We start from the raw sequence: 26689 nt of genomic DNA, 5'->3' as shown, positions 1-26689 counted from the left end.
ATGGGCTCGGACGTCTGGGTCGGCCCTTGGCGGCCGCACCGGCCCCGCGGCCCCATCGCAGCGCTCTACAGAGGCCCGGGGCCCAAGTACATGCTGCCACCGAACACCGGTACCGGCGTCGGGCGGGGTGTGGAGGGGCTACCGAGGCCTGTGCCGGCAAGGGGACGCCGTAACGCGGCTGCGGGACGGAAGGGAGGGAAGTCTGTTGGAGGGAGGGATACGGTGCACTGTGCCCGGGGCGGGGAGCAGCGGGGGCCCGCGGTGACGCTGGGACGCTCCTTCAGGCTACATCCTGCACGACCCGTCGCGGCCCCGCGCCCCGGCGTTCTCCTTCGGCGCGCGCCTCCCCACGCAGCAGACTTCGTGCGGCCCCGGGCCCGGCCACCTGATTCCAGCTCGTATGACCGTGCGCGGCCCCGACGGCACCCCCGCCTACTCCATCTACGGCCGTCCGCGCCACGCAGCGCCCTTCCTCACTCCGGGACCCGGTCAGGACCCCTGGGACCCCGGGCTCCCCAGGGCAGAGCCGCCTCCGGGAAGGCCCACCCGGGAACCCCCTACCTGTGCCCCGACGCCCCCTCCCCGTGTACCCTAACACTCCAAAATCGGTACCTCCACATCTGGATCTCAACCCCAAGCCCCACCGGGCTTTGACAAACCGTGGCTCGGATTCACCTCAGTCCCAGGACCCCCAACCCGGGTCCCCACCAGGCCCTCAACCCGGTCCCGGTCCCGGCCCACACCCCCGGTCCGCCCCGCAGGCAGGTACTTCCCAGAACGAGCTGGGAACGCGACGTACCCCAGTGCGCCTCGGCACACCATCGCCCCCCGAAACTGGGGCATCCACGCGGGGCCGCAGACCCCAGGTGAGACCAGAAAGGCCTATTCCAGCACCGTGGACCTTCCTATCCCTGACGGGGAACCACTCTCCAGGCTGCGGCGGGGAGACCCTGGCCTGGCCAGGAAGACTCACCCCCGCCCCAGACCCCACCCCTTGCTGGCTCCTCCCCAGGCCCCGGGGCCTACACTGTGCCCTCGCTCTTGGGTCCGCGTGTCATCGGTAAAGTCTCGGCCCCAACTTACTCCATCTGTGGCCGCAGCGCAGTGGGCAGCTGCTTCGAGGACCTCAGCAAGGTGGGAGAGGGGCTGCGGGACACGGCGCAGCGCGGGGTGCACCCGGCGGGCCACAGAGGGTCAGGAAGCAAGAGGTGAAGGCCAGTGCGCCCCCGCTGCCCTCCCACAGACCCCGGGTCCCTGCGCCTACCACGTGGTGAACACTGGGATCTACAAGCCTCGGGCCCCCCAGTTCTCGATGCTGGCGCGGAATTCACTCCCCCAGGACAACACCCTGAATCCGGGACCCGCAGCCTACAACGTGGACCAAGGGGTCTGGAGTCCCGGGTCAAGGGTCAGGGGAGAGGGGAGGAGGGTCGGAATCCCGGGGTTCCCCGGCGCGGAGCTGGACGCCTGGCCCCGCGAGGTCAGCGCCGTCTCCTGGGCCCGCAGCATCGCAAGCCCGGCGGCTGGAGCTTCGGGATCCGGCACTCGGACCACCTGGCCCGGGTCCTGACCTACGCGGATGACTGACCCGCTGGGCGGGCGTGGCCCCACAAACGTTTGCTTAAAGCCTCCCGAGCCAGCAGCGTGTCCGCCCCTGTGTGTTCGCGGGGCGCGCGCGGGCGCGGGGCGCGCGCGGGCGCGGGGCGCGCGCGGGCGCGGGGCGCGCGCGGGGCGCGGGGCGCGCGCGGGGCGCGCGCGGGCGCGGGGCGCGCGCGGGCGCGGGGCGCGCGCGGGCGCGGGGCGCGCGCGGGCGCGGGGCGCGCGCGGGCGCGGGGCGCGCGCGGGCGCGGGGCGCGCGCGGGCGCGGGGCGCGCGCGGGCGCGGGGCGCTGGGGTCCACGGAGCTCCGCGGGCGGGCCTGCCCGGGAAGTCCCGGAAGGTGCGCGCCCGCGGGCCTTCCTGATTGGCCGAGACAGAAGGGCCTGGGGCGACCATTGGCCGAGAGTCCCGCCTGTCCGGGAGGCCCCGCCCACCCGCCGTCCTGTGGCCGCGGGACGGCAAACCGCACCCGCCTGGAGTCTGGAGCAGGATGGGTGAGGGCCGCCGTACCGGACAGGTACAGGCCGGGGTCAGGCTGTGAGGCCGACGAGTAGGAGCCAGACACGGAGACACGCACACGGGCACCACAGACACGGTACAGAGGGGCGGACATGAGAGGGAGAGACCAGGATCAGGGTCGGGACAGGTGCACCTGCTGCAGACACCCGGACACAGGGCGGCCGCAGGTTCCGGCGGTCTCGCACCCCGCAGGCTCGGAGCGATGGCGTCCTAGGGACCCACGGCCCAGGGGCGCCTGGTGACCTTTCAGGGGGAGGGAGCTCAAGCAACTCCCGGGTCTGACCCGCCTGAAGAGAGACGAAAGCCCCCTGAGCTAGGGGGACCTGCGGGGCTTCGTGCGCGCTGTGTTGGGGAGGGCGCAGGGCGCGCAAATCGGTGCGTGGGAACTTCTGGGCACCCCTAACCCTGAGGTCAGTCCGAGACCGCTTTCCCCTGGGGACGCCACAACTGTCCTGGGGACAGTGCCCCAGCACTGTCAGTGACCTCAAGATAACCCACCGCTGTGAGAACACCATCCCCCACCCCACCCCACCCCCCACCCCCGTGATGGCTACACCACCACCGTATTCCATGCCTAGAGGCCGTGCTAGTGGCCATGCCACTGGGAGGCATAGATCTGAAGAAGAAAGTGGTGCTGACCCAGGCCCTGGCCAAGTCTGGGCAGCAGCTGGAGCTGCCAGAGGCCTTCTGCCCGCAACTCATGAACAAAATTCTACAAGGGGAGTGGGTGACAAGGTCAGCCTGGACCTGGTACCTACCCAGCTGGCTATAGGCTACAAGGTTAGAAGATGCCATCTCTCCAGACCAGAACGTCTGACCTCAAAGAGGTCAGTTAGCAGCCTACAGGCAATCTCCAACTTCAAGCCTGGCCTAGACAAAGTCCCCCAATGGGGGGGTCCAGGCTTCTCACCCCCAGGATGGAATTTAGGTTCCCCCCACCCCATCAGCCCCCCATAACAGGACCAAGTTCTCCAGCTCCCCCTTGGGTACCCCACTCAGGACTCCCACAGGAAGAGCTGGGTACTCCTCTCTCTTGGTTCCCCAGACTTGTGCTCCTAGGTACTAGGAGCCTAGTACCTACTAGCCTCCTCCTCGTCACTCCCCATACCAAATCAAAACAATTTCTTTTCCATTCCCTCTCCACCAGCTGCACATACTAAATGCTTAACTCCAGCTGAAGCCCTAACCAGGGAAAGTGAGAGAGAATGGTGGAGGTAGAGGAGGAGCAGGTGTGCAGGTGTACTCAGCATCCCTGCCCAGCAGGTACCAATGACCAACGGATGTGGTTTGAGGTACCCTGGTGGGGCAGGGAGGGGTGGGGCCGGGGAGGAAGCCCCGCCAATAAACTGGAGTCTATTCCTGGATTCACCCTCATCCAGAGTTAAGAGCAGGTACAGGTGGGCCACTGGTCATTGATCTAGGTTCTTGATGGTAATATTGGCCAGAATCTCTAAAGAATCACTGATAGGTCATTAATCAGGGTCACTAATGAGGATATTGATCAAAGTTATTTATGGGTCACTGATAGTCATTGAACTTTGGTCACATCATCAGTGAAACCTTGATTGGAGTCATTAATAGGGACTTGATAACAATCACCATTGGGCTCTCTGATCAATCCTTAATGGGCCACAGGACATTGGTCATTATACCTGATGGGTCAGACCAGTCATTAATGAGGAATTACCAGAATTGTTCAGAAGTTTCTGGTCATGGTCTTGGACACCTGTCATGGTTGCTGATGAATCCTTGATCAGGGTCAGTGAAGGGGGTCCCTGGAAGTCCTGATGCAGGGTAGTCTGGCCGGATGTAAGGGCTGCTGGAGGGAGTGGGCGCAGTCCTATGGGTCAGGGCAAGAAGCTGGTTCCTGTGGACGGACTCCTGTATGAAGCCAGAGTGAGTGTCAGTCTCCATCGACACCCTGCTAGTCATCACAGGTTAGTAACCTGACCTCAGACTCCAGGTCTACTTCCTGCATGTTAAAGACCCCTGACCTCTGACCCACACAGTCAGGGTCCTCTCATCAGGAGACCATGGGACTTCCCCCAATCACTGGTGATCTGAATAGACCCCAGGGTCAGCGTACCATCACAAGATCCCTGACCACCAACTCAGAAAGGTGACCTGACTGATGCACAACCCACCAAGCCCGTTGCAGGTACAACAGGGGACTTGATCCTCAACATTCAGGGTCCCTAAACCCTCATGACTGACCCAAGAGTCAGTATACCCCTGTGAGAAATAAGCCCACCGACCCACTCGAAGGAAGGACACGGAGACTCAGAGCACAGTGAAGCCAGGCTCTAATCAGCGTTCTTGCAAGAGCGGTGTCTAAGGGACAGGCACACTCAGGGCGGTTACGGCAGGCAATTTATCTCCTAGCGTGAAGTCCCTCCCCTTGTTCTTCATTGGTGAGTACTACAGAGGTTACAGCCTTCCCCAGAGGTCGCCTCTGCCCACGGAAGGCACAAAGTAGTCTGGTTGGAACAAATGTACATTCCCTGAGGTGAGGCAGACTTCAGTTCTTTGGTGCACGCTAACTGCAAAGCCCAAGAAAATAAGGCCGCAAAAGGAGAGGGGAAGAACCAGGAAGTGAGGTGCCTAAGGGTTTGGGACTCCGGCGGGGGGGGGGGGGGGTTCATACATATCTCCAATAGGTTATAAACCTATTCTTAAGTAGACAGCACAACTTTTATTTGGTGTTTCTGAAAATGAATCATCTCACTTCTCACACGCCACATCTCCGAAAAAGCTCCAGACCCCTCTGCGTCACCACCCCCTCCATCCTCAGTCAGAAGATGGTGGACAGCCCATCCCCTCCGGTGGTGGACTTGAAGTATTCCCTAGTCACACCCAGCAGCTGGCAAGAGTCCTGGGGAGCACCTGTGCCTGCTGGAGTTCGTGTGTCCTATGGGAATCCCAGTGTGGCTGTGGCCTGTTTGGGTAGGTCTTCTAACGTGAGCTCAACTTTCCCTTCATGACTCTGGCAGTCCGGTCCCATGTGCCTCTTGGGAGCTGGAGGACCGCCCGGCCCAGGGGCGCTTCGAGTGGATGCCCAGGAGCAGAGCCTGGACCTGGGCCTGGCTCCAGGCCTATGCTCCCGGACCCCCGCGCCCGGAGGAGGAGCTGCACGTGCCCGTGGACAGTGGGCGCCGGGAGACCTCCGTCCCTCCCCACCAACCCAGGCCCCTTCCCTTCTCCGAGTTCCCATCCCCTTTCCTTCCCCGAGCCCGGATTCTCACCCCTGGCCCCCCGCCTCCGGCCGGCACCGCGCAACTCATCCGGGCGCAGCCACGCGAGGCATCCACTCCGGCGGGAGGTGGGAGCTGAACTGTAGGTCGGCGTGGGCCGGAGGCTGGCCCTGCAGGGGTCGTCGTGCCCTCGGACCGCGCGCCCTTCGCCACCCCCTCGTCCTTTGCCGACCTCTTCCCGCCGCCGCCGGCGCGCGCCGATCGACACACTGCGGAACAGACGGCCGCGGCGAAACCGCAGGAAGGCCGGCGAGACCGAGAGGAAGTGGGGGAAGTGGCTCCGAGGGAAGCCGGGCCGCCGCGGGACGGAGCGCGAAGGGGCGGGGCCAGGGAGACGCCCCGCCCAACTCTACGCTGGGCCCGCCACCTTTTGCGCACGCGCGCAGAGAAGCAGGGACTGGGGAGCGGGGACGTTCACGCTTGTCTGCGCGTGCGCCATGCCCATGAGCGTGCGCGCTGGCGTTGAGCGCACCGGTAGCGCAGGAATCTGTCGGCTCCGCTAGTGCAGCGTGGTTGAGTCTACAGCGGTGACGAGCTCTGGCAGAGCGGGGCTGTCCCCTGAGTCGCGGTACTTACGCCGGGTTCCGAGGAGACTGGGTCGTGCTCGGTGTGTGGCTCGGTGTCCAGCTTTCTGACCTTACAGGTGCGCGTCCGGGAGGGCGCCCTGGAGGTGGGGCTCCCAGAAAAAAGGGGCCCAGGAAGGCCACAGGCTGCCTTCGCTTGCCAGGCACATCGCGTGCACTGCTTAGAGCGCGTATGTAAAGAAGGAAGCTGGTGGAGAGAGGCTGTGGGACGTGCCAAAAGGTCATCCAGCCCAGAGCGCAACCCCGGGAACCATCCGGAAGTGGGCGGAGACCAGAAGTCTGGGAATCCTCGGGAGGGTCTTTTCAGCAGCTGAACGAACAGGTGAGGGGGAGTCTTAAGGCCCCCACTTAGCAAATTTCCAGGGACTCCTGTGAGAAGGACACGGCGGACACCGAAGTTGGTGTCAGGATCCTGGCTGTGAAGGGGGTGGTGGGGACGCTCGTGACCAGTGGAAACCTCATTCCTCTCGGGGTGAGAGCACCAGGAAAGCTCGGCCTGGAGCGGCGTCGGTGGGTACTTGCCCGGGCTCCTTGTGGGCGGACCGGCATGGGTGCACAAGGCTGTTGCTGAGCGCGGGGGGAGGGGGCACAGAGTTAAAGTGGTGAAAGGCTGGCAGGCCGCAGGAGGGCCGGAGGAGCCCATCTTTGGGGGTTAAAGGCAGAGACTCGGCCACCTCCTTTCAAGAAATGGGTTTATTGCAAAACGACACACATGCTCAGGAGCCCAGGCAAGGCATGCACTTGGAATGCTTCCCATCAGCTGACCCGGTGAGGTGTGGAGTGCTTCCCCGGGCCATAGAGCTGCAGGCACAGGACCAGGGTGGGAGGAGACAGACTGAGCCTCTCCAGCTAAAGGACAGGAGTGACAAGCATGGGCATTTGAGAACACCTTTCATAGGTGAGGCAGTCCTGAGCACTAGGTGAGCAGCTGTGAGCTGCCGTGCAGCCTTGGTCCTTCAGACGGTGGCAAGTCTCCCCAGAGCCAACGGGGGCTGACCCAGGAGGCGGAGGCAACCGCAGGCTCCTGACACCTGTGCTCTTTCCTAGGAGCGTCAGGTCCATGCTGCTGCTGGTTCTGGCACCCAAGGCTTGGCACAGGCTCTCTCATCTGAAGCCCCCAGCCCTCGTTTGGACCCCGGGAGGCAAGGCCGGACATGTGAGGTGTCGGCTCCTGTCAAGGCAGGGCCCTGGAGACACAGGCAGGCAGAGCCGGCCCCAGGGCCCTGGGCTTGGAACTAGGCTGTTGATCACCGCCTTGTTTGGGGCTGGGCTGGGTGGGGCCTGGCTGGCTGCCAGGGCCGAGAAGGAGCAGCGGCGGCAGCAACAGCGGACAGAGGCCCTGCGCCAGGCGGCTGTGGGCCAGGGGGACTTCAGCCTGCTGGACCACCACGGACGGGCTCGCTGCAAAGCCGACTTCCGGGGTCAGTGGGTGCTGCTGTACTTTGGGTTCACTCACTGCCCCGACATCTGCCCAGACGAGCTGGAGAAGTTGGTGCAGGTGGTACGGCAGCTGGAGGCTGAGCCCGGCCTGCCCCCGGTGCAGCCTGTCTTCATTACTGTGGACCCCGAGCGGGACACTGTCGCAGCCATGGCCCGCTACGTACAGGACTTCCACCCACGGTTGCTGGGCCTGACCGGTTCTGCTGAGCAGGTGGCCCAAGTGAGCCGCAGCTACCGCGTGTACTACAGCGCGGGCCCCAAGGACGAGGACCAGGATTACATCGTGGACCACTCCATTGCCATCTACCTGCTCAGCCCTGACGGCCTCTTCACGGACTACTACAGCCGGGCCAGATCAGCAGAGCAGATCGCAGACAGCGTGAGGCGCCACATGGCTGCCTTCCGCAGCGTCCTGCACTGAACCAGGTCATTAAAGAGGGTGTGATGGAGCTGTGTGCCTGTGGTCTGCGTCGTCGGTGGCCCCAGGAGGCCACGGCAGGGAAGCGCAGCCCTTTGCCTGCATGGCGCAGGAGTGTTTTTTAAGACTAAGTGGGATGGCAACACCATTTTATTGGGCTGGGCCAGCCAGGAAACGAGGGTCGAGTGAGCAGACGCGATGCCCAGCACCCGCGGGGGACGGGGCTCCAGAGCCCACCCGTCAGCGTCAATGCTCCCCACTCAAGGCTGGGCCATGGAGGGGGCAGCGTAAGTCTGGAAGCGCTTGTGGGCCCGCTGGTGGGTGAGTAGTCTCAGGGACATGGTGTCCACAGCTGCCTCCAGCCCCGGCTGCTGGGTGATCTCCACTGTGTGGTCGTTGGCCTACAGGGATAAGGTGTCAGCAGAGTCGGGGACCGCTTCCCTCCCAGGCTCCCCGGGCCACTCACCAGCTGCAGGGAGGCCAACATGGAGCGACACACCTCGAAGGCAGGTTGGCCAGCTACTAGCTCCGCAAAGGGACACCACTGGTTGAGCTGGCTGAACCTTGAGACCACCTGGTCCCCATAGGTGTGGATGTCAAAGGGCACGTGCTGTTCCTGCAAGAAAGAGGGGCAAGATCCCGGGGCAAAACCCAGGCAGGCGGCAGGGGAGTCCCTAGCTGTCAGTCAGGGCTTGGCCCAACCCCTCCCTCACCTGCTCCTGGAGCAGCGGCTGGATGGTGTCCTCCCAGTGCCTGATGCGCTCACTCAGCTCCGTCTCCTGCACGAACTTCTGAGACGTGGCGATGAAGAGCTCCTAGGGCGGGACCAGGAGCTGCCACCTTCTGTGCGGGAGCCCCACACCCAGCGCCCCCACCTGCTCTGACTGGGACCTACCACATTCCTGCGGACCAGCTCCTCATAGCTCAGGGATGCCGGCACGGCTTCTGCTTCTGGGAAAGGGGCAGCTATGAGCTTCTGTGGCCACGGGCCACGCCCCTTCCCCCCTCCACTGTCCTCAGGGGCCCGGAGTGGCCCCCCCGGCCAGCAGCTCACTCTCAGACCTACCCAGGTCTGCGGCTTCCCCAGGCTTTGCCTCCTGAGGCTCTGCATACTCCTCAGGCTCTAGAAAGTCATCTGTTGGCAGACAGAGAAGCCCAGGAGGAGGCAGGCTGGCTGGCAGCGGATGCTGAGCCCCCACCCCAGCCCATCCCAGTAGGCTCCCACCTGCCGCCCCCATATCCTCCAGGGAATCCTCCAGGCGGTCCTCTTCCACAGGCCACAGCCCCTCCTCAGGCCTCGGCAGCCACCGCTCCGCCATCTGTGTGCAGACAGCATCTATGAGGCACACTGCTGTCTCCCACCTGGGACCACGCGGGCGCCAGACAGTGGCCAGTACTTGCCTCCCTCCTCTGCAGCTTCCGGAGGGTCTCCAGCTGCTCCTTCACGTGCTTCCAGTACAGGACTTCCATGTCTACACACAAAGCCCTTGTAAGAGGGGCTCCCACGCCCTGCCCAGCCCCCCTCCCCAGTCCACCTGGAGCCTTGGGTGCCCCCAGGCCGAGGGGAGGCAGGCACTCAGCAGAGTGCGCACGTGACCCTGACCTCACCTGCAAAGGACGGGCCCTTTCGCCGGGGCCTCCTGCTGTCAGCGTGCTCGGCATCTTCGAGAGAATTTGGTCAGTAGGAACCGAGCCAAGTCCCCGTGAGCTGCACGCGGACCCGCCTGCCCTGGCCCGGCCCCACCACACCCACTCACAAGCAGCCAGGTACCACTGGTGGAAGTCCTGCAGCTTGGCGACACCCTTCCTCTTGCGCTTCTGTCCTGGAACCTCCTCCACACAGGGGGGCACAGAGTAGGGCCTACCTGGGGGCAAATGGCTAAGTCTCAGTGCACAACTAAAGGCCCTGGGGCGGATGATGGCACCCACAAGCCCGAGGAGCAAGTGCAGACCGCACTAGGCAGCACAGCCCCCACCCTCATCTACCACTAGTGCTCCGGAGAACCCAGCCACAGGTGCCCGAGTGAAGGTGTCCCTCCACCCAATTACCTTTCTTGAAGGGCTTGGCGTCCAGGGAGTCAAAGGGGTCCAGGCTCTGCCAGGGGTCTGGGGTCTCCTGAGCAAAGAGTACAAGCAGACCCTGGGGTGGGAGCAGGGGATGTACATCTTCCCCCCAGAAGTCCAGACACAGAGAAGGGCTGGCCACATTCAATCCAGGACCCAAGGGTGACCCACCAGAGAGAGAGGTTCCCCAGAGCAGCAGATGAGGGGATTCGATTTCTGGGGCAAGGAAGATTCCTTGCAAAAGAGAGCCAGCACAAAGGGCCTCCAGCTAGGAGCCCAGGCATCCGGAGCTCTGAAAGCTAGGAGTGAGGGGCGGGCAGCAGAGCCCCAAAGCACATCCTCCTTGCCGGGGAGGGTCTGAGCCCCACTAACCCTCACCTTCAGCAGGGACATAGGCTCCCGTCGCTCCCGCAGCACACACCTGCTGGGCTGGGCAGCACTCTGCAAAGAAACAGCCCCAGGGATGCCTCTCCCCTCCTCCACCCAAGGCTGGGGCACCCCAGTAGTCTGCTCTAGGGTCGGACACCAAGAACCCTGCAGAAGGACCCTCTTAAGGAAAACAAACACTCTAGGAAAAATTTTAGAACACACAAACTAGTAAACTAGTAAAATAGGGTACTGGTTTTTTCCTTTAAAAAATACCAAAAAAGAAAAAAAAGACTGCAAGAAACATCCACGTACGTACCAATCAAAATTAACAAATATTAACGTTTTTCCTGTATGTATCAGGATTTTTGTTCTAATAAAAAGATTTTGGAGCTCCAGGCAGGAACACAAAGCCAACCCTCGGGGGTGGAAGGGGCAGCGACAGCCTCCAAAGCCCATCCCCTCCCACCAGCCTGATCTCGGGAGTCAGCCTGGGAGACCAGCTGCCATCCTAGGTGGTAGCATGACCACAGGGCTCAGACCCTTGAACCCTAGGCCACCTCTCTAAGGAGCAGCAGCTATTCGGATCGGAAAGAGGACAGATGTAGAAGGCACCACCCGAAAGGGCTGGGTGCAAGGACCAGAGGCAAAGCCCCCGGGCCCACCTATCCCACCGGAGTGTGGGGCCTTCGCAGGCCTCGCAGGGCCCCCACCTGCTGCGGGCTCCTGGGCTCCTGGGGCTCTGGAGGGACGTCAGGGGCCATGGGCTCAGGGAGCTCCACTGCCCCATCTGCGTCCTCATCCTCCTCCCCACCTCCAGGCAGCGGGCCTTCCGGAGAGGTACCTGGGCCGGGGAGCAAGAGACCGGTCAGCCCCGAGAGGCCCAAGGCCAGACAGCAGATGGGAGGCTGGCCTTGGCCAACACCCCGGAGAGCCTGCAAGGCCGATTCCCTCGCTCAGCCCCACTCATTAGACCCGGAGTGGTATGACCACGCCTCTCGCCATGCCACGGTTTCATTTGGCTCGTTTTACCAATTTTCCTGCTGAAAGGCTGCCATCCATGTGTGCCCAGGGCGAGGTCCAAACCTCACAGGCCCAAGAACGGCCAGAGGGCAGTCACGAGACCAAGACAGCGCAGTGAGGCCAAGGTGGGGAGGGAGGCCTAGGTCCAGGTGCAAAGAAGCCAGGCTTCGTTGCTCCCCACACCTCACGCCTGGGGCGGCGGAGCACGGCCCCATGCAGAGCCCCATCTCCCCATCCCAACCCCGCAAGTCCACTGTGGTGCTCTCTTCTCACCTGGCTCCTGGGAGGCGCTGAGCGCAGGGACGGAACTGCACACACAGACTTCCATTGGCTGCTCCTCAGCCCCCTCAGCCTCTGCGAAAGATGGGGGACTGGACAGGGTCAGCCCAGCCCCTCCCTCCAGGAGGCCCCTCCCAGGGGCCCAGCAGAGCCAGGGCAGGGGAAGGAGAGCAGAGACCCGTCACAGGACTCGGGCACCCCGGGGCCGAGCCAGCTATGGGCAAAGAGGGGGCAGAGGGGATGTGGCCTGGCAGGCCTATCCTCACAGCAGGTACCCGGGGAGGGAGGCAGGACCAGAGCTGGCAGGCACAGGGGACCTGACAAGGGGTCCAGCCCAGAAGTCCCTTCCTTCCCACCCAGCCCCCACATCCAAGCCCTCACCCTTCTGGTTCCTTGGCAGCAGTGTCTCCGTTGGGGATATGCCCACCGGCTCCAACATGAAGGCTCCTCTGGGGTGGGCGGTGCATGTGTTCATCCTAAAATCCTTCCGGCTGGCCAGGACCTCCCCCTGACAGCTGTGCTGGCAGAAACACAGCCACTGCAGAGACCCTTCCCAAGCAGCCCTCTCCCCTTGTCTGATTCCCCTCAGCCAAGCTGAGGCCAGTACCTGTACAGGGGGCTAACATTCTTCTCCATCTCATCAGGGGCCACGAGGGCCATGGGCAGGAGAGGGACGATGAGGATCTCCTGCGTGGAGGCCAAGAGCGGGTGAGCCACAGGCCCCACGGGCTCCATGTGGGAAACCGTATGGGAGGACACCTTCCAACACCCCCATCAGCTAAAGGCAGCCCCACAGAGGGAGGGGGACTCACACGGGGAGGCAGGTCGTTCCTCAGATCCACATTAGCGCGGGAGTCAGGGAGGTCATCTAGCGACAGGAACTGTGGGGAGACGGAGCTCAGGAGCAGCGCCGGGCAAGCGCACAGCAGGCAGTGGCCACGCACCTGATAGATCTCACCTGGTCGTCCGCCTCCTGGGGCGCCTCGGAACTGGCGTCCCCATCCGCCCCCTGTTCCCGCACCGAGGACAGCTGCTTGGCCCGCCTGAGGGAGAATCAGCGCATGGGTGTCTGCGAGGCTGCAGGCCGGGCAGACACTCAGGCCTCCACCTGCTGGCTCAGACCACCAGTACTCACTTCTTGCCAGAGATGAAATCGAGAGCCTGGTAGACCAGCGAGTACAGGTACTCCACCTGGTGACCAGAAGCAGACGGTGAGGACGCGGAAAGGAGCAGCCTACCAGAGACGCAGAGACGAGCGTGTGCACAGAGAAGCCCACCGTCCCCTCGAAACCCTCCAGCACAAGTCCCGCCCACATGGCTGCTAGAGTGGCCTCTCCAATCAAACGAGCACGTCTTATTGTTGTGGTTTTCTCCTCGTCCTCCGTCCCCACGCTGCATGCAGCCACAGGAACGGCCGTCGTCACCCAGCTCTGACCGTCTTCAGTCCCTGCACGCCGGCCTGCGTGCGGCCCCCCGGCCCATCGCCGTGCTGCTCCTGCCCGACACCCACAGCAGCTCCTTCCCGCCCCGCCCGCAGGCTCGGGCCACCACCGCCCCATCTCCGGAAGCCCGTGAGTCCCTGCCTGCCCCGTCACAGGGTAACGGTCAGGATTTCCGAGAGGCTGACCAGCAGGGCGTGTGTGTACCGCCTCTGGGTCTTTCCCTCTGGGATGACACCACCCCAGAGCACATGCAACCCCTCTTCTTGGCCCTGCCTTTTTTTTTTTTTTTTTTTTTTTAATGCAACAAACGTTCATTGCGCTTCTATTATGTACGGGGCTCTGCACTAGACATTGGACACAATGGTGAGCACAAGAGGTGGTGCCCCCTCATCACAGGGGCCCCATTTATTAGGACCAATAAGCACTACCCGTTTCAAGTGTTTGTTCACATACAGGATTGTGTTCGTGCTTCTTCCCGTCTAGTCTGTCTGAATTAGGTGTCACTGCTGTTCCCGTTTTATAGTAGAATAAACCGAGAGAAAGTCGCCTGGATCAGGGGTAGGTCTGGGATTTGTACCCAGGGATGCATGATTCTCACTGCCACTAGCCACGTGTGAGTCAACCAATTTTAAATTCAAGTTCACTGAAAGTCAGTAAAACTCAGAATTGCTCAGTCACACCAGCCACCTTTCAAGGCCTCCGTCGTCACGTGTGGCAAGTACTTACCGTCTTTGACAGCACAGGTCACAGACCATGTCCATCATTTCAGGAAGTCCTGCTGGGCAGTGCTCGTCTAGAGCTCGCACTCCCCCCCACCTCCCAGACTTCGTCAACGTTTCACTACACTTGCTTTACCACACTTCTCTCTGTCTGTCACCTCACGTTTTATGCTTTCAAAGTCACTTGCAGACGTTCCTTCTCAGGACAAATACAGGATGTAGGAATCTGACGTAACCAGCGAAATCTTAAACTGTCTTAATGACTTATGGTGCCCAGAGATAAATCCGTGTCCTGTGCCATTAGAACTGAATGTAGATGGCTCACTGCCCTTCTCTAGTTTGGACCCCATTATCAAGTTCCTTATCACAGTTCTGAACTCTTACCTTTTGTCTTTCTCCCACCCACTACACCGCCAATGCTGAGTCCGCTCAATTCTGAGCACTTTTCCGTGCTCCCCCCTAGGGGATGGCTACGCACTGCTGGAGGAAAAGGGCACAAACGTGCCCCTGCAGACAGCAAGATGCGCGGACCGTCCGTGCCTTCTGTCAGTCTTTCGTTTGCATTCCCCTCAGCAAGCATTGTGAACTTTCACCAAATTTCCTTAACAGCTGACTTATATTCTCCATTACGAAAACTGGGGCCCTTGGCAGGAACTCCCCAAATGCCTGTGTCCAACTTCTGCGCATCAATACTGACTTCCTCCTCCAGAATCCTGAGATGAGGTGCCTTTTCTTTTTTTCAAGGCAGGCTTGTCAATCCATGGTCCTGACCCATTCCTCAACTATCTCTTCTGGGATTCTGTTGCATCCGCCGCCCCACCCCCACCCTTCAGCGCTGGCTGTCACTGATACCTGCCCCCTGCCCAGTTCTGATTTCACCAGTGCAGGTGATGTCCAGGAGCTGGGCATGAGATGGACCACAGCCTGAACGGAGGACTGCTGCCTTCCTTGCTGTCCCCCCTTCCAGTGACCTCTCCCCCAAAGGGGTCACGCCATGTCTCCACACCTCTCCCCACCCCACAGTCTGGTCCTTCTCTCCCTAAAACCCCTGGTGACCTTCCAGGATACCCACTGGACACCTGAAGACCTTTCCGGTGTGGGTCAATTCACTGAACTCAACATTCTGGGTCTTACGGTCTTCTTTCTTCCCCCTTAAAATTCTCTACTGCTCTGTCTTCCGGGACACTGTCTTGATTTACCTTTCTCTCACTTTTCCTTCTTGTAGGCACTTCCTAAACACTGGTTTTCTCAGGATGCTCGCTTCATCCTGCTTTTCCTCTCATTCTACACGGGGTTCTGGACGATTGGACTACTGACAGTTTGGACTGGACCATTCGTTGCTGCGTGGGGCTCTCCTGTATACCACTGGATGTTTAGCATTAGCAGCAGGCCCCGCAGTTATAAATCCAAGCTGTATTAAAAGGTGCTGAGGAAGAGGGACACAGGAGGTGCTGGCGAGGAAGGTAAGAGCCAGGGGTGAGCCTGCCATCTGCCCCAGCAGGACAGTCAGGCTCAGTCCCGCCAGACGCTGCAATGGCAAGAGCAGCAGCCAGATGGGCCCACCTTCTTACTGTAGACACAGGCAGAGCCCTGGATCAGCAGCGCTGCCTCGATGAAGTTCATGGTGGTTTTTCCTTCATCAAAAGAAATGCAGATCTGGTCCAGCTGCAAAACACAACACCAGGGCGTCGGGAAGCCGGAACCTGGGCACGCTTCTCCCCAAGAGCTCACCCAGCGCCCCTGCCTCCTCCCGGCACTCTGGCTCTGCTTGGAGTGAGGAGGCGGGCCTTTGTGATTTCTCCTACCTCCTGTAACCTCTCAGACCTACTAGTTTAGAAAAGGAAGGCCCCTGGAGTGTATCAGCCACAAACGGCCAGAGCTGCACGGGAGTCTCTCCCTGGAGACGCTCCGCACTGAGCCCATCTAAGTCAAGGCACAAGTTGGACAGAATCGGGCGGGAAGATCCCTCACCCTGCGAGAAGGAAAGGGGAACCTCAGGGGTGGGGAAGACAGAGACAAAACTCTGGGCCTCAATCCTTTGAGCAGAAACTAAGGAAACACTTACAAGTGAGTCCCCCTCCTTCCTCTGCAACCCCTAACCTCCCGAGCCCCAGCTCCTATCACCCCTTGAATGTCAGTGTCCACGGACCACATGCCAACAAGTCCCAGACCCACCTGCGGCAACACTCTCCCCTAAGCTGCGGCACTGTGCTTAGAGCAACCCCAACGCATCCAAATGTCCCCAAACTTTTTCTCTCCATGCTGAAGCCAGGGCTCCCCAGAACCTGGCCCCTCTCCTGCACGTCTCTCAGCAAACAGCACTTTGAAGCCCAACATGTTTTTTCAAGTTCTGCCTTTGCTTTCCACGTGCCTAGGACACCTGCCCCCAGCTGTGCCCCGTGTGAACCCAGCAGTGTGGCTCGGACGCCTGGCTCGGACGCCAGGGACTTCTCCCTCCCTGTAGGGCAACTGCAGCCTTTACCTCATGGCCTGACGCTGGTGTCCAGTAAATGTCTCATGAACGAACCAAGTGCTGACATCAGAGCTAAGCCTGAAAGACACACTCCCCAGGCAGATGAAAGGAGAGGCCTTTTAGGAAGAGCAACCACTCCCACAAAGGCAGTTAGCTGACCCGGGAATCCACTATTTTTTTTTTTTCAACGTTTTTTATTTATTTTGGGGACAGAGAGAGACAGAGCATGAACGGGGGAGGGGCAGAGAGAGAGGGAGACACAGAATCGGAAACAGGCTCCAGGCTCCGAGCCATCAGCCCAGAGCCTGACGCGGGGCTCGAACTCACGGACCGCGAGATCGTGACCTGGCTGAAGTCGGACGCTTAACCGACTGCGCCACCCAGGCGCCCCGGGAGTCCACTATTTAGGAAAATGAGTATCACGCAAACATGTCCAAAGCACAGGGCGTGTTGGGGAGCAAGGTCAGACGTTAGACACTATGGAGAGGGAGTCTAGGAGGACACCACCCAGGGACCACCTCTACCAGTTCCTGAAGGATAGAGGGAGTTTTTCAGGTCAGTGAAACATGAGAGTCTGACAGCGTGCAAACATTCTGGAAATAAGTGAAGGGCTTTCCCTGAAAGGAGGGACTATGAAGCAGAGGGTAGCCGGGCCACCCAGGCCCTCTTCTTCTCAGCCTAGGCTGGCTCACCCACTCCCAGGACCTCACACTCCATCCACTTTCTAACAACTCCCAAATGCATGCTCCAGATTGAACCTCCCATCTAAGCCTAAATCCATACGTCCAGCTGCCTTCTTCAAACACCACTTGGATGTCTTAACCAAAATTTGTATCGGACGGGCCCACACTGAACTCTCGATATCCGCCCCCCAACCACCCGTCCAAAAACCCGCAAGTCTCCGCTCCTTCCTGTCTTCTCTCATTTTCCCCATTCAACCTGTGCCAAGTTCCCTGCCAATTCCATGCTCCACTTCGACTAAACTGTCTGCTCCTCTCCACAGCGGCTGTGGCTCTTGCTCAGCCGGCCCCACCTCTTGCCCGGCCCTCGGCACTAACTGGGCTCTCCCCCCGCCTTCACTCCCTTCCAGCCTACTCCTGACAAGCCAGCGCTTGTCTGCAGACACAAGGCAGAACTACCTCACTCCACTCAGAACCCTAATGGCTTTCTGTCACTGTCAGGGAAAAAACCCAAATCGCAAACAGAGCCTCGCAGGCTGACCAGCTTCCCTCTGCAGCTACCCACCCTCCCCTGCTCGCTGCACGGCAGTCACACGGGGCTACCTCTCCAGGTCCCCCATGGAGCCAAGCACTTTCCCACCTCACAGCCTCGGAACCTATCTTCTCTCCACGTGGAACATTCTTCAGCTCATTTGGACTAGGCAACTCCTTGCATCCCAAACAAAGTTCAGTCCCCCACATAAACTCTTCGTGGAGCCCTCAACTTTTCTTTTGAACCTCTCATGTCTGTGATTGCACAAAGACACAGTGACGAGGACAGTGGCCTCTGCTCTGCCACCTATTAGGACTGTGAGCCTATCTCTTAACCTCCCTGTAGAACTAATACCTGTTCCAACGACCCTATGTCGTTACTTCCTCAGGATCCGTTCTCCTACAAGGGTGAAGCAGGGACTACTGTTTGCTTGCCACTATTTTCTTAGGATTTCACATGATTCTTGGCATACAGCAGACACTCAACAACAACAAACAAAAAAATAAATGGATGAAAGAGCCTGGGTGGCTCAGTCAGTTAAGTGTCCGACTCTCGGTTTCAGTTCAGGTCATGATCTCCCAGTTCCTGAGTTCGAGCCCCAAATGGTGCTCTGCGAGAGTAGCAATGTGATAAGATGTGTTTAAAAAAAAAAAACTTTCTGGTAGCTGCATGGAAAAGGAAAGGAGGAGAAAGACAAAACAAGAAGCAGGGAATCAGGACTTTAAAGGGCAGAGAAGGTCTGGAACAGCAAACAAAAGCAGGAAGGGAGCTGACCAAGCCAGGAAGTAGATCTACCAAGCATCCCCAGGCACCCTGACCAATGTGGAAACCTGAATTCACAGTAGCCCCACCCAGCACAATTCTCTGCATTTTCTCAGCAGTCCAGGTGTCCAAGCAGAGAAGGTAGATCAGTAGATCAAGTATTCATCCAACAAACACTTATTCTATGCCCCCTACTATATGCAACGCCCCCTACTATATGCCGGGCATTCTATTATTATTTTTTTTTTAATTTTTTTTTCAACGTTTATTTATTTTGGGGACAGAGAGAGACAGAGCATGAACAGGGGAGGGGAGGGGCAGAGAGAGAGGGAGACACGGAATTGGAAACAGGCTCCAGGCTCTGAGCCATCAGCCCAGAGCCCGACGCGGGGCTCGAACTCATGGACCACGAGATCGTGACCTGGCTGAAGTCGGACGCTTAACCGACTGCGCCACCCAGGCGCCCCGCATTCTATTATTATTATGCAAAGGGAACAAGGTATACACATGGTTCCTGCCCTAGCAGAGTTAAACAAGTGAACAAGTTAAAGAAGAGCTTGTGATAAACATCCTAAAGAACATAAAGTACTGTGACAACTATCTTAAACAGGCTCCTCACCTGACGTTTAACCTGAGACATAGAGGATAAGAGGTGGTTAATCATAAAAATAAATGGGTGAAGAATATTCCCCAGTGGGAACAGAAAATACAAAGACCCTCAGTCAGGAATGAGCTCCAGGGGCACCCAGCTGGCTCAGTCGGTAGAGCATGCAACTCCTGATCTCAGGGTCCTGAGATTGAGCCCAGGTTTGGTGTAGAGATAACTAAAAAATAATAATAAAATAAATAAAGTTCCTTATTTAAAAAAAAGGGGGGGAGGGCACCTGGCTGGCTCAGTCAGTTGAATGTCTGCTGTTAGCACAGAGCCTGCTTCGGATCCTCAGTGGCCCTCTCTCTCTGCCCCTTCCCTGCTGGTTCTCTATCTCAAATTAAATAAATAAACTTAAAAATAAATAAATAAGCCCCAGTGTTGTAGGTTGATTGGCTCTAAAGAACAGGTGGAGAGGAGCTCAAGATGAGGCTACAACAGTCAGCAAGGCCAGATTCGGAAAAGGAGGTTTGCGCTTTAGTCTTAGCACAGACGCCTCTGAGGCGCCACTGCAGTCACACTTGCTACTGGATGGAGCGTGAATCGGATGGGGCCAAAAAAAGCTGTTACAGAGCCTAGGAAGGAAGGTTTTACATGAATCTGAGCCAGGTAGAAAACAGATGAATTCAAGGGAAATTCTGGTGGTGCAACTGACAGAATTCACCGAGTTTCACTAAAACAGCTTTTAGTTCTCACCTTTTGTTGAACAGTAGTGCTATTAGCAAGGAAGACCGAGATTAGGGCAAAAAAAATATAAAGCTCCACTTTAATGTATTAAATCTGAGATGCTTGGGGCACCTGGGTGGCTCACTTAAGTGTCTGACTCTCAGTTTCAGTTCAGGTCATGATCTCCCAGTTCCTGAGTTTGAGCCCCAAATGGTGCTCTGCGCCGACAGCACAGAGCCTGCTTGGGTTCTCTCTCCCTCTCTCTCTGCCCCTACCCTGCTCTCAAAATAAGTAAACATTAAAAAAAAAAAAAAAAAGAGATGCTTCTGTGGAATGTCTAAGAGGAATGTCAAAGGTAAGCAGCTGGATATACAAAATAAATTCAGAAAAAAAGATCTGCTGGGGGGTCGGGGGGGCTCAGTTGGTTGAGCATCTCATGGCATAATCCCAGGGTCGTGTGACTGAGCAAAAAGTCAGGCTCCATGCTGAGTGTGGAGCCTGCCTAACATTCTTTCTCTTTCTCTTTCTCTCTCCCCCTCTGCTTTTCCCCCCACCTCATGCTGTCTAAAAAGAAAAAAAAAAAGAAAGAAAGAAAAAAGATCTGGGAATGAACACATAAATCTGAGAGTTGTCCTCATACAGGTGATATTTAAAGTCAGGGAAACAAGTGAGATTATTTAAGGGAGATACAGAAGATGGCCCAGGCCCTGCTCAGAGAAGCTAAACACTTAAGAGACTGGATAGCAAAGAAATAGTAAGCAAATAACATGGGGAGAAAAAATCAGAGCACGTAAACCTGTATCCAAAAAGGAGCGGTCAGCCCAACAAATGCTGCTAAACTGAATAAGGTGACACTTCTAGCGCCCCTTGAATTTGCCAGGATAGACGTCACTGTTGATCGCAGTCCAAGTGAGCTGCAATGTGAAAGCGAAGTACAGAAATGGAGCAGACAGCACATTAACAAGGACTAGACTCGGCTGTCAAGTAAATAAAGACCAAATGCTGACGAGTAGAACATGACAGCAGCTTGAAACTGGTTTCAGAACCCAAGATAAGAAACTCTCTTTCACCGTGATCCAGCTGTCTCAAATACCCAAACACGCACATAAATGCTAGTCTATCCTGTTACATTACAGAAAAATGCTTGTCACCACCCATGAAATCCATTTCACGGCTCTGGAACAGGTAGCGACCTGTGATGACAACTCCAGGCTAATTTAATAAGGGATGACTTCCAGAGGCAGAGATGGATTTGGAAAAAAAGAAACGAGCCTGAGGACAGCGCCAGAAGGACACAGACGAGGAGGCGGGGCGGGGCCGCCCAGCAGCCCCCCGCCCGCCGCCCCGCCCCGCGCCACTCCCCGGGACGGCACTCACCTCCTCTAGATATTCTCCCAGCTGGGCCGCCACGTCCACCTCCCAGTTCTTAGTGAGGTCGCGGATGGGCTGCAGTAGATGGGCGAAGCGCGCCTCCACGTCCTCCATGTCCGGAAGGGGCCGGGGCGGCCCGGAGACCGCAGGGCCGTCTTCGAGGGGAGCCAGCGTCCTCAGCCCGCCACTAGTTCTGGCGCCATTTTGCTGTTCCCGCCCAGGGTAAGGACGTAGCGCGTGACGCCGCGCGCACATCTATGACGCACGCGGCCGCAGCAGGCGAGAGCGAACCCCGACGCCGCGCTGCAGGAGCGCGCCGGAAGGGCCGCAGTTGGTGCTGGAGGCGGGGTCGGCGGGGCGGGGCGGGGCCGGCGGGGCGGGGCGGGGCCGGGCGTGCCCGAGGGCTGTTCTCCGGCCGGCCGCGTAGCGGACATGGCGGGCTCCCGGCTCCCGCGACAGCTCTTCCTTCAGGGCGTGGCCGCCGTCTTCATGTTCGCGTTCGCGTCCCTCTACACGCAGATCCCGGGTGAGGGCGCCGAGGGTGGGACACCTCCCGGCCCGCGCCCTGCGTCCCCTCCTCTCTCCGCCCGACACTCCGCTGACTGGGGGAGGGAGTAACGTCCAGGCCTCGGTGCCTGGGGTAGGGGCTTCGGTTCATGTCCTGCGGGCCGCGGGGGGCTTGGGGAGGTTTGAGGGTGTGCAGGTTCTGACTTGGCGCCGGGGCAGAATTCTGAGGGGGGTGGGCGCAGACCTGGTGGGGCAGTTAGGAGATATGACCTGGAAGAGAGGAGAACTCTCTCCGTTGGGCGGGAGGTCCTGACTTGGGAATTCCGGTAGACCTTCTGGGGCCTGATCTGGGAGGGGCTGGAGATCAGGTTCTCACCCGGTTGCAAGAGTCTCCAGGTCCTGACCTAGGTTGGGGGAAGGGGTGGGTCCTGTGGGCCCAGACTGGTGGGGGGTGTCTAGCCTTGGGGGACAGTGTCAGGGCCCTGGCCCTGATGTGCACTCCCACAGGCCTGTATGGTGCCGAGGGCATCCTACCTGCGCGGAAGACGCTGAGGCCACAGGGCAAGGGGCGCTGGCAGCAGCTGTGGGAGACCCCGACCCTGCTGTGGGAGGCGCCGCAGCTCGGGCTAGACACCACGCAGGGCCTGGAGCTGCTGAGCCTGCTGGGCACCCTGCTGGCCCTGGGTGCGCTGCTGCTGCGCCAGCTGCGCACCCTCCTCGTCTACCTGCTGCTCTGGGCTGCCTACCTGTCGGCCTACCAGGCAAGTGGGGGCTGCCTGCTGCCCGCCCCCCCCCCCCGCACCACTGGGACCCGTGTCACCAACTCTCTCCAGCCCTGTCCACCCTCCCGCTCACCCCTGTCTCTGCCTTGCCTGCCTCTGCAGACACCCGCCCCCGCCTCCCTGACAACCCTTCTCCCTGCAGGTGGGCCAGGTGTTTCTTTATTTCCAGTGGTGAGTGACTCCTGGGTGTGGGGCTGCAGGGGACGGGGTGGAGCAGGATATGTTTGCCTCTCCAGGGAGGACCCTCTGAGGGGAACAGCCTTGATGGGGAGGGGCCCTTTGTGCTGTTCCTTCTTCCCATAGGGATTCCCTGCTGCTGGAGACTGGCTTCCTGGCCGTGCTGGTGGCCCCCCTGAGACCGCGCCACCACCATAAGCAGGCCCCCCAGGGCGGGCTGGCAGGGGCCTTGCCCCACGAAGACCTCCCCTTCTGGCTGGTCCGCTGGCTGCTGTTTCGCCTCATGTTTGCCTCGGGTGTGGTCAAGCTCACCAGCCGTTGCCCCGCTTGGTGGGGGCTTACCGGTAAGGGTCCTATCCTGGACTCTGGGGCAGTCTTGGGGGTTCTGCCCAGCCCTGACCACCCATTTATCACCTGCAGCACTCACCTACCACTACGAGACACAGTGCCTGCCCACACCTGCCTCCTGGTTCACCCACCACCTGCCCGTCTGGCTGCACAAACTATGTGTGGTGGCCACCTTCCTCATTGAGATCGCAGTGCCCCCCCTGTTCTTCGCCCCTGTTCGCCGCCTGCGTTTGGCAGCTTTCTACTCTCAGGTGGGTGGGGACCTCAGCCGTCAGGAAAGTAGGATGTGGCCTTCTTCAGCACTGCCCAGCGGGTCCCGTTGGGATCGGGTGGCTGTTGCAAGCAGTCCGGAAGGCCCGGTGGGTGGAGGGACAGGCTAATCCAGGATGTAAAGGCATGCCTGTGGGGCAAGGCTGTGGCGTCCCTAGAAGACGCCAGTGAGGTCAGCAGAGGCAGGTGCAGAAGGGCTGCACGAGGCATGCCGAGCTGGGGTTCCTTCCAGGTGGTGGGAGCCATGGAAGGTATGAGCAGGGGGGTAGAGGACAGTGGAGTGAGAGCATAACCCAGGCCCGGGGATGATGAGGGGGGTGGGACGCCTGCAGGAGAGACCCAGGCACAGGGTGCCGCGGGGCTTGAAGCAGGCTCTGAAGGGCCAGGAAGGGGGTGGGCCTCAGGAACTCTCAGTGCAAACCCTCCCCCAGGTTTTGCTGCAAGTCCTCATTATCATCACTGGCAACTATAGCTTCTTCAACCTGCTCACGCTGGTGCTCACCACCGCCCTTCTGGATGATGGGCACCTGACTGCTACACCTGGCAACAGCCACTGCAAAAAGGCGGCCAGTTGTGAGTGTCCGCTTGTCCCAGACTGCCGGACACTCTCAGCCCAACCACCCACCAGCAAGTTTCTTTCCCTCCACCACCCCCCAAGTGACCCCTGCTCTAGTTCCGCCCCAGCCCGAGACTATGACTGTCTTGCTCAACAGCCTGGCCCAGGACGCTGCTGGCTGTGCTGTCTCTGCTCTTGGAGTTCACCATCTACGGGCTGCTAGCCTATGGTACCGTGTACTACTTCGGCCTGGAAGTCGACTGGGAGCAGCATGCTGTCCACTCCAGAACCAGTGAGTGCCAGCCGGGGGGACCAGAGGGCAGAGCTGGACCGTCCCTCCTCACACCCCTTTCCCTCTGCAGCTTTTACCTTCCACCAGTTTTCCCAGTGGCTGAAAATGGTGACCCTGCCCACCATGTGGCTGGGGGTGGCCTCCCTCACCTGGGAACTGCTGACTGCCCTCTGGAGGTACGTGGCCCGAGGGGGTGGGGCAGAGCCGCGCAGGGCAGGCCTGACAGCACTCGGGTCCCCCGCCCCCCAGGTGGACCCAGGTGCGAGGGTGGCCGAGGAGGCTCTGCACTGCAGTCCAGCTGCTCATCTTCGGCACTGCCACGGCGGCCTTGTTTGTGATCAGCCTGGTGGGTAGCACGCGGGGAGGAGGGTGGGGTCCGGAGGGGCAGCACTGAGCCTCGCCCACCTGCCTCTAGGTGCCATACTCCTACATGGAACCCTCAACCCACGGGCGACTCTGGACTGGGGCCCACCGCCTGTTCGGCACCGTAGAGCACCTACAGCTGGCTAACTCCTACGGCCTCTTCCGCCGGATGACCGGTCTGGGTGGGCGGCCCGAAGTGGTGCTGGAGGGCAGCTATGACGGGCACCGCTGGGTGGTAAATGCTCCCGCGGGCCCCACGAGGCAGGGAGGGACCTGCAGAGGGCAGGGGGAGGGTCCATCCAGTCCAGCGAGTTGTGTTAACCTGCTCTGCCGGGCAGGAGATCGAGTTCATGTACAAGCCCGGGAACGTGAGCCGGCCACCCCCCATCGTGGCGCCCCACCAGCCCCGCCTCGACTGGCAGATGTGGTTCGCAGCCTTGGGCCCACACTCTCACAGCCCCTGGTTCACGGGCCTGGTCCTGCGCCTGCTGCAGGGCAAGGAGCCTGGTGAGACCCCGTGGGGAGTTGGGGGTGGCTCACGGGAAGGGTAGGGTCTGGTGGGGGCAGGGTGTGTGTGAAGGGGAGGGTGGGGCCGAGAGAACATTGGCTGTGCTGAGCCCACTCCCTGGCAGTGATCCGCCTCATCCAGAACGACGTGACTAAGTACCCCTTCCACAAGCGGCCACCCACCTACTTGCGGGCCCAGCGCTACAAGTACTGGTTCTCACATCCTGGGGAGCAGAGGTAAGGCCAGGGTGCCCAGTGGGAAGCTGGGGCCTGAGCTCAGGCAGCCCCTGAACGTCCCGCCCTGTTGCAGCCAGTGGTGGCGACGCCAGTGGGTAGAGGAATTCTTCCCACCAGTGTCCTTGGGGGACCCAACGCTGGACATGCTGCTCAGACAGTTTGGCCTTCAGGTGGGAAGGCGTTAGGGAGGGGGAAGCGGCAGGGGTGACCCTCCCCCACAGGAGTGGTCCCCACGGACCTTCCTCAATCCTACACCCACAGGACAAGAGCCCACCCCGAGCCCGCAGCTCCAGCAACACCCTGGCCCAGGCCCTCCACTGGGTCCGGAGACAGCTGTCTCCCCTGGAGCCTTCCACCCTGCTCTGGGGGCTCCTCGCCGCAGTGGGGGCCATCAGGGTCGTGCAGGCCCTGCATTCAAGGCCTCATTCCCCCCGGTCTTCCCCTCCGGGGAAGGAGGAGAAGCACAGGCCAGCCCCGAAGAAGGACTCTGGAGCTGCCACCAAACGAGCTGCCCCAGCCCCTGACAACTGTACGAGCAGTTCCCAGTCTCCAGGGAGGAAAAAATAGCTGCATCTGTCAGCCACACGTCCGGAGAGGGTCAGGGTCCCCAGCACGTCTCTGGCCTTCTGCCGCAGGACGTGATCCAGCCAGCGTGCCTTAGCCAACTGCCGTGACAGATGCAGGATGGGGTGCCATCCTCCGGGGGGGGGCTCTGGCTTCCCTGCTGCGCGGAGGGCCCACTCCCCAGACACACACCAACCGTGCCCTCCCCAGGCTATCTCCTGGCCTTGACCCACGAGGCAGGCATGTGACCCAGCTCAAGGTCTCTGCCGGGACATTGTACCAGGGCTGGGGAAGCCCTTTCCCTCTGTAGGGATCCAAGCCTGATGCCCCAGCAGCAGCTCCTGCACCAGAGGGTCTGAGGCTGACTTGCTGGGGCATCGAGGGAGAGGGAAGACAGTCCTGAGACTCCGGCCATTTGGGTCCAGGAGCCAATAAAGGTGTCTCTGTGCTTGGCCACGCGTCGGATGTTTTCTTCCCGCTTTGGAGTCCTGAGGACAGCGGACCTTCCCCTACCTCTGGTAGTGGACACAGCTCGTGCTGTCCAGCTGATAGCTGGCCTGGCTTTGTGGATGCCTTCATTCTCCCGCCCTCAACGTTCCCCTCTGTGAAACAGACATAAGCACACGCTCGGGCACGGCCTGGCCGACCTATCCGCTCCACGCATCAAGTCTGCGAGGCCAGTGACACAACGTAGGGCCTGGAGGCATCCAAGGGCCCGAGAGCTCACCAGAACCTGGGCTCTGCTTTCTTTGCTTGTCCTGCTTCCTCATCTCAGGGAACGGCTGAAGGGTCAGAGCCCTGGACCTCCCTTGGGCAGGGGTGAAGGAAGGACAGGCGGGAGGGGCAGGGCGGGCACCACAGGCACCAGGTCAGGGAGGTGTTGAGTGGCATTCAGCAGAACGAAAACCCATCACGCCTCGGGCAGAGTGGCACAGGGTGTGGGTGGGGAGAGGAAGGAGGAGGCCCTGGGTCAAGGGCAGAGGAGGGAGAATGCATCTGACCACCCAGGAAGACAAATGTGGAAGCAGGTATTGAGGACAACACTCAGGTTTCTGTTTGGGGTTCTGTGGTCAGTCAGGAGGTCCCCGCCCTCCATGAGAACTTGTAGCCCAGCTGGCCCGGACTCTGTTCTCAGCCCCCACCTCTCATGCTCTGGTCCCATGGGTACCTAGTCAGCCCCCAGTGTGCTCAGCTCCCTCCCCCATGTCACTGAACCCCCTCTTTGATTTGAACACAACCCATGCTCAGCC

General features: G+C 60.0%; 5 protein-coding genes across 8 annotated transcripts; 4 read left to right on the top strand and 1 right to left on the bottom strand.

Moving 5' to 3' along the window:
- Positions 1 to 1587, top strand: ODF3B (outer dense fiber of sperm tails 3B). Its single transcript, XM_047066424.1, has 6 exons — positions 1 to 109; positions 285 to 540; positions 712 to 866; positions 1013 to 1134; positions 1244 to 1408; positions 1507 to 1587. The coding sequence occupies exons 1-6, from the start codon at positions 1 to 3 to the stop codon at positions 1585 to 1587; spliced, it is 888 nt and encodes a 295-aa protein (XP_046922380.1).
- Positions 1588 to 2088: 501 nt separating this feature from the next.
- On the top strand, positions 2089 to 5871 carry TYMP (thymidine phosphorylase). Its single transcript, XM_053722161.1, is given in 7 exon segments — positions 2089 to 2135; positions 2368 to 2494; positions 2698 to 2824; positions 2827 to 2897; positions 3365 to 3514; positions 4775 to 5083; positions 5347 to 5871. Coding segments are annotated over 7 exon segments (1356 nt in total).
- LOC124501287 (protein SCO2 homolog, mitochondrial) lies at positions 5684 to 8675 on the top strand. Of its 2 annotated transcripts, none has more exons than XM_047065322.1 (2): positions 5684 to 6011; positions 7000 to 8675. In XM_047065322.1, exon 2 carries the CDS (start codon positions 7013 to 7015, stop codon positions 7811 to 7813), a length of 801 nt encoding a protein of 266 aa, XP_046921278.1. In that variant the 5' UTR covers positions 5684 to 6011; positions 7000 to 7012; the 3' UTR covers positions 7814 to 8675. The 2 variants fall into 2 exon arrangements, with proteins under 2 accessions (XP_046921278.1, XP_046921277.1); XM_047065321.1 differs by lacking the exon at positions 5684 to 6011 and adding an exon at positions 6030 to 6274.
- On the bottom strand, positions 7943 to 21047 carry NCAPH2 (non-SMC condensin II complex subunit H2). 3 transcript variants are annotated; one of them, XM_047065317.1, is made up of 20 exons: positions 20843 to 21047; positions 15267 to 15368; positions 12678 to 12733; positions 12501 to 12585; positions 12355 to 12423; positions 12150 to 12229; positions 11924 to 12057; positions 11537 to 11617; positions 10954 to 11084; positions 10253 to 10315; positions 9860 to 9926; positions 9568 to 9675; positions 9419 to 9472; positions 9212 to 9282; positions 9036 to 9129; positions 8877 to 8945; positions 8706 to 8761; positions 8524 to 8625; positions 8277 to 8426; positions 7943 to 8211 (listed from the first exon to the last, which is right to left on the bottom strand). In XM_047065317.1, the coding sequence occupies exons 1-20, from the start codon at positions 20948 to 20950 to the stop codon at positions 8071 to 8073; spliced, it is 1821 nt and encodes a 606-aa protein (XP_046921273.1). In that variant the 5' UTR covers positions 20951 to 21047; the 3' UTR covers positions 7943 to 8070. The 3 variants fall into 3 exon arrangements, with proteins under 3 accessions (XP_046921273.1, XP_046921275.1, XP_046921276.1); XM_047065319.1 differs by having other exon boundaries at positions 8706 to 8758; XM_047065320.1 differs by lacking the exon at positions 10253 to 10315.
- Positions 21048 to 21247: 200 nt separating this feature from the next.
- On the top strand, positions 21248 to 25891 carry LMF2 (lipase maturation factor 2). The gene is made up of 14 exons (XM_047065316.1): positions 21248 to 21362; positions 21851 to 22104; positions 22268 to 22296; positions 22429 to 22646; positions 22723 to 22901; positions 23352 to 23493; positions 23634 to 23768; positions 23839 to 23944; positions 24018 to 24114; positions 24184 to 24366; positions 24470 to 24638; positions 24764 to 24875; positions 24949 to 25045; positions 25137 to 25891. The coding sequence occupies exons 1-14, from the start codon at positions 21269 to 21271 to the stop codon at positions 25440 to 25442; spliced, it is 2121 nt and encodes a 706-aa protein (XP_046921272.1). The 5' UTR covers positions 21248 to 21268; the 3' UTR covers positions 25443 to 25891.
- Positions 25892 to 26689: the final 798 nt, after the last annotated feature.

The sequence above is a fragment of the Lynx rufus genome, unplaced genomic scaffold, assembly GCF_022079265.1.
Source record: "Lynx rufus isolate CCGP_SWC_20201006 ecotype Redwood Valley unplaced genomic scaffold, mLynRuf1.p SCAF_7, whole genome shotgun sequence".
NCBI classification, from domain to species: domain Eukaryota; kingdom Metazoa; phylum Chordata; class Mammalia; order Carnivora; family Felidae; genus Lynx; species Lynx rufus.
The sequence above is the reverse complement of the archived record's forward strand: the minus strand, read 5'-3'. Positions and strand labels throughout refer to the sequence as shown.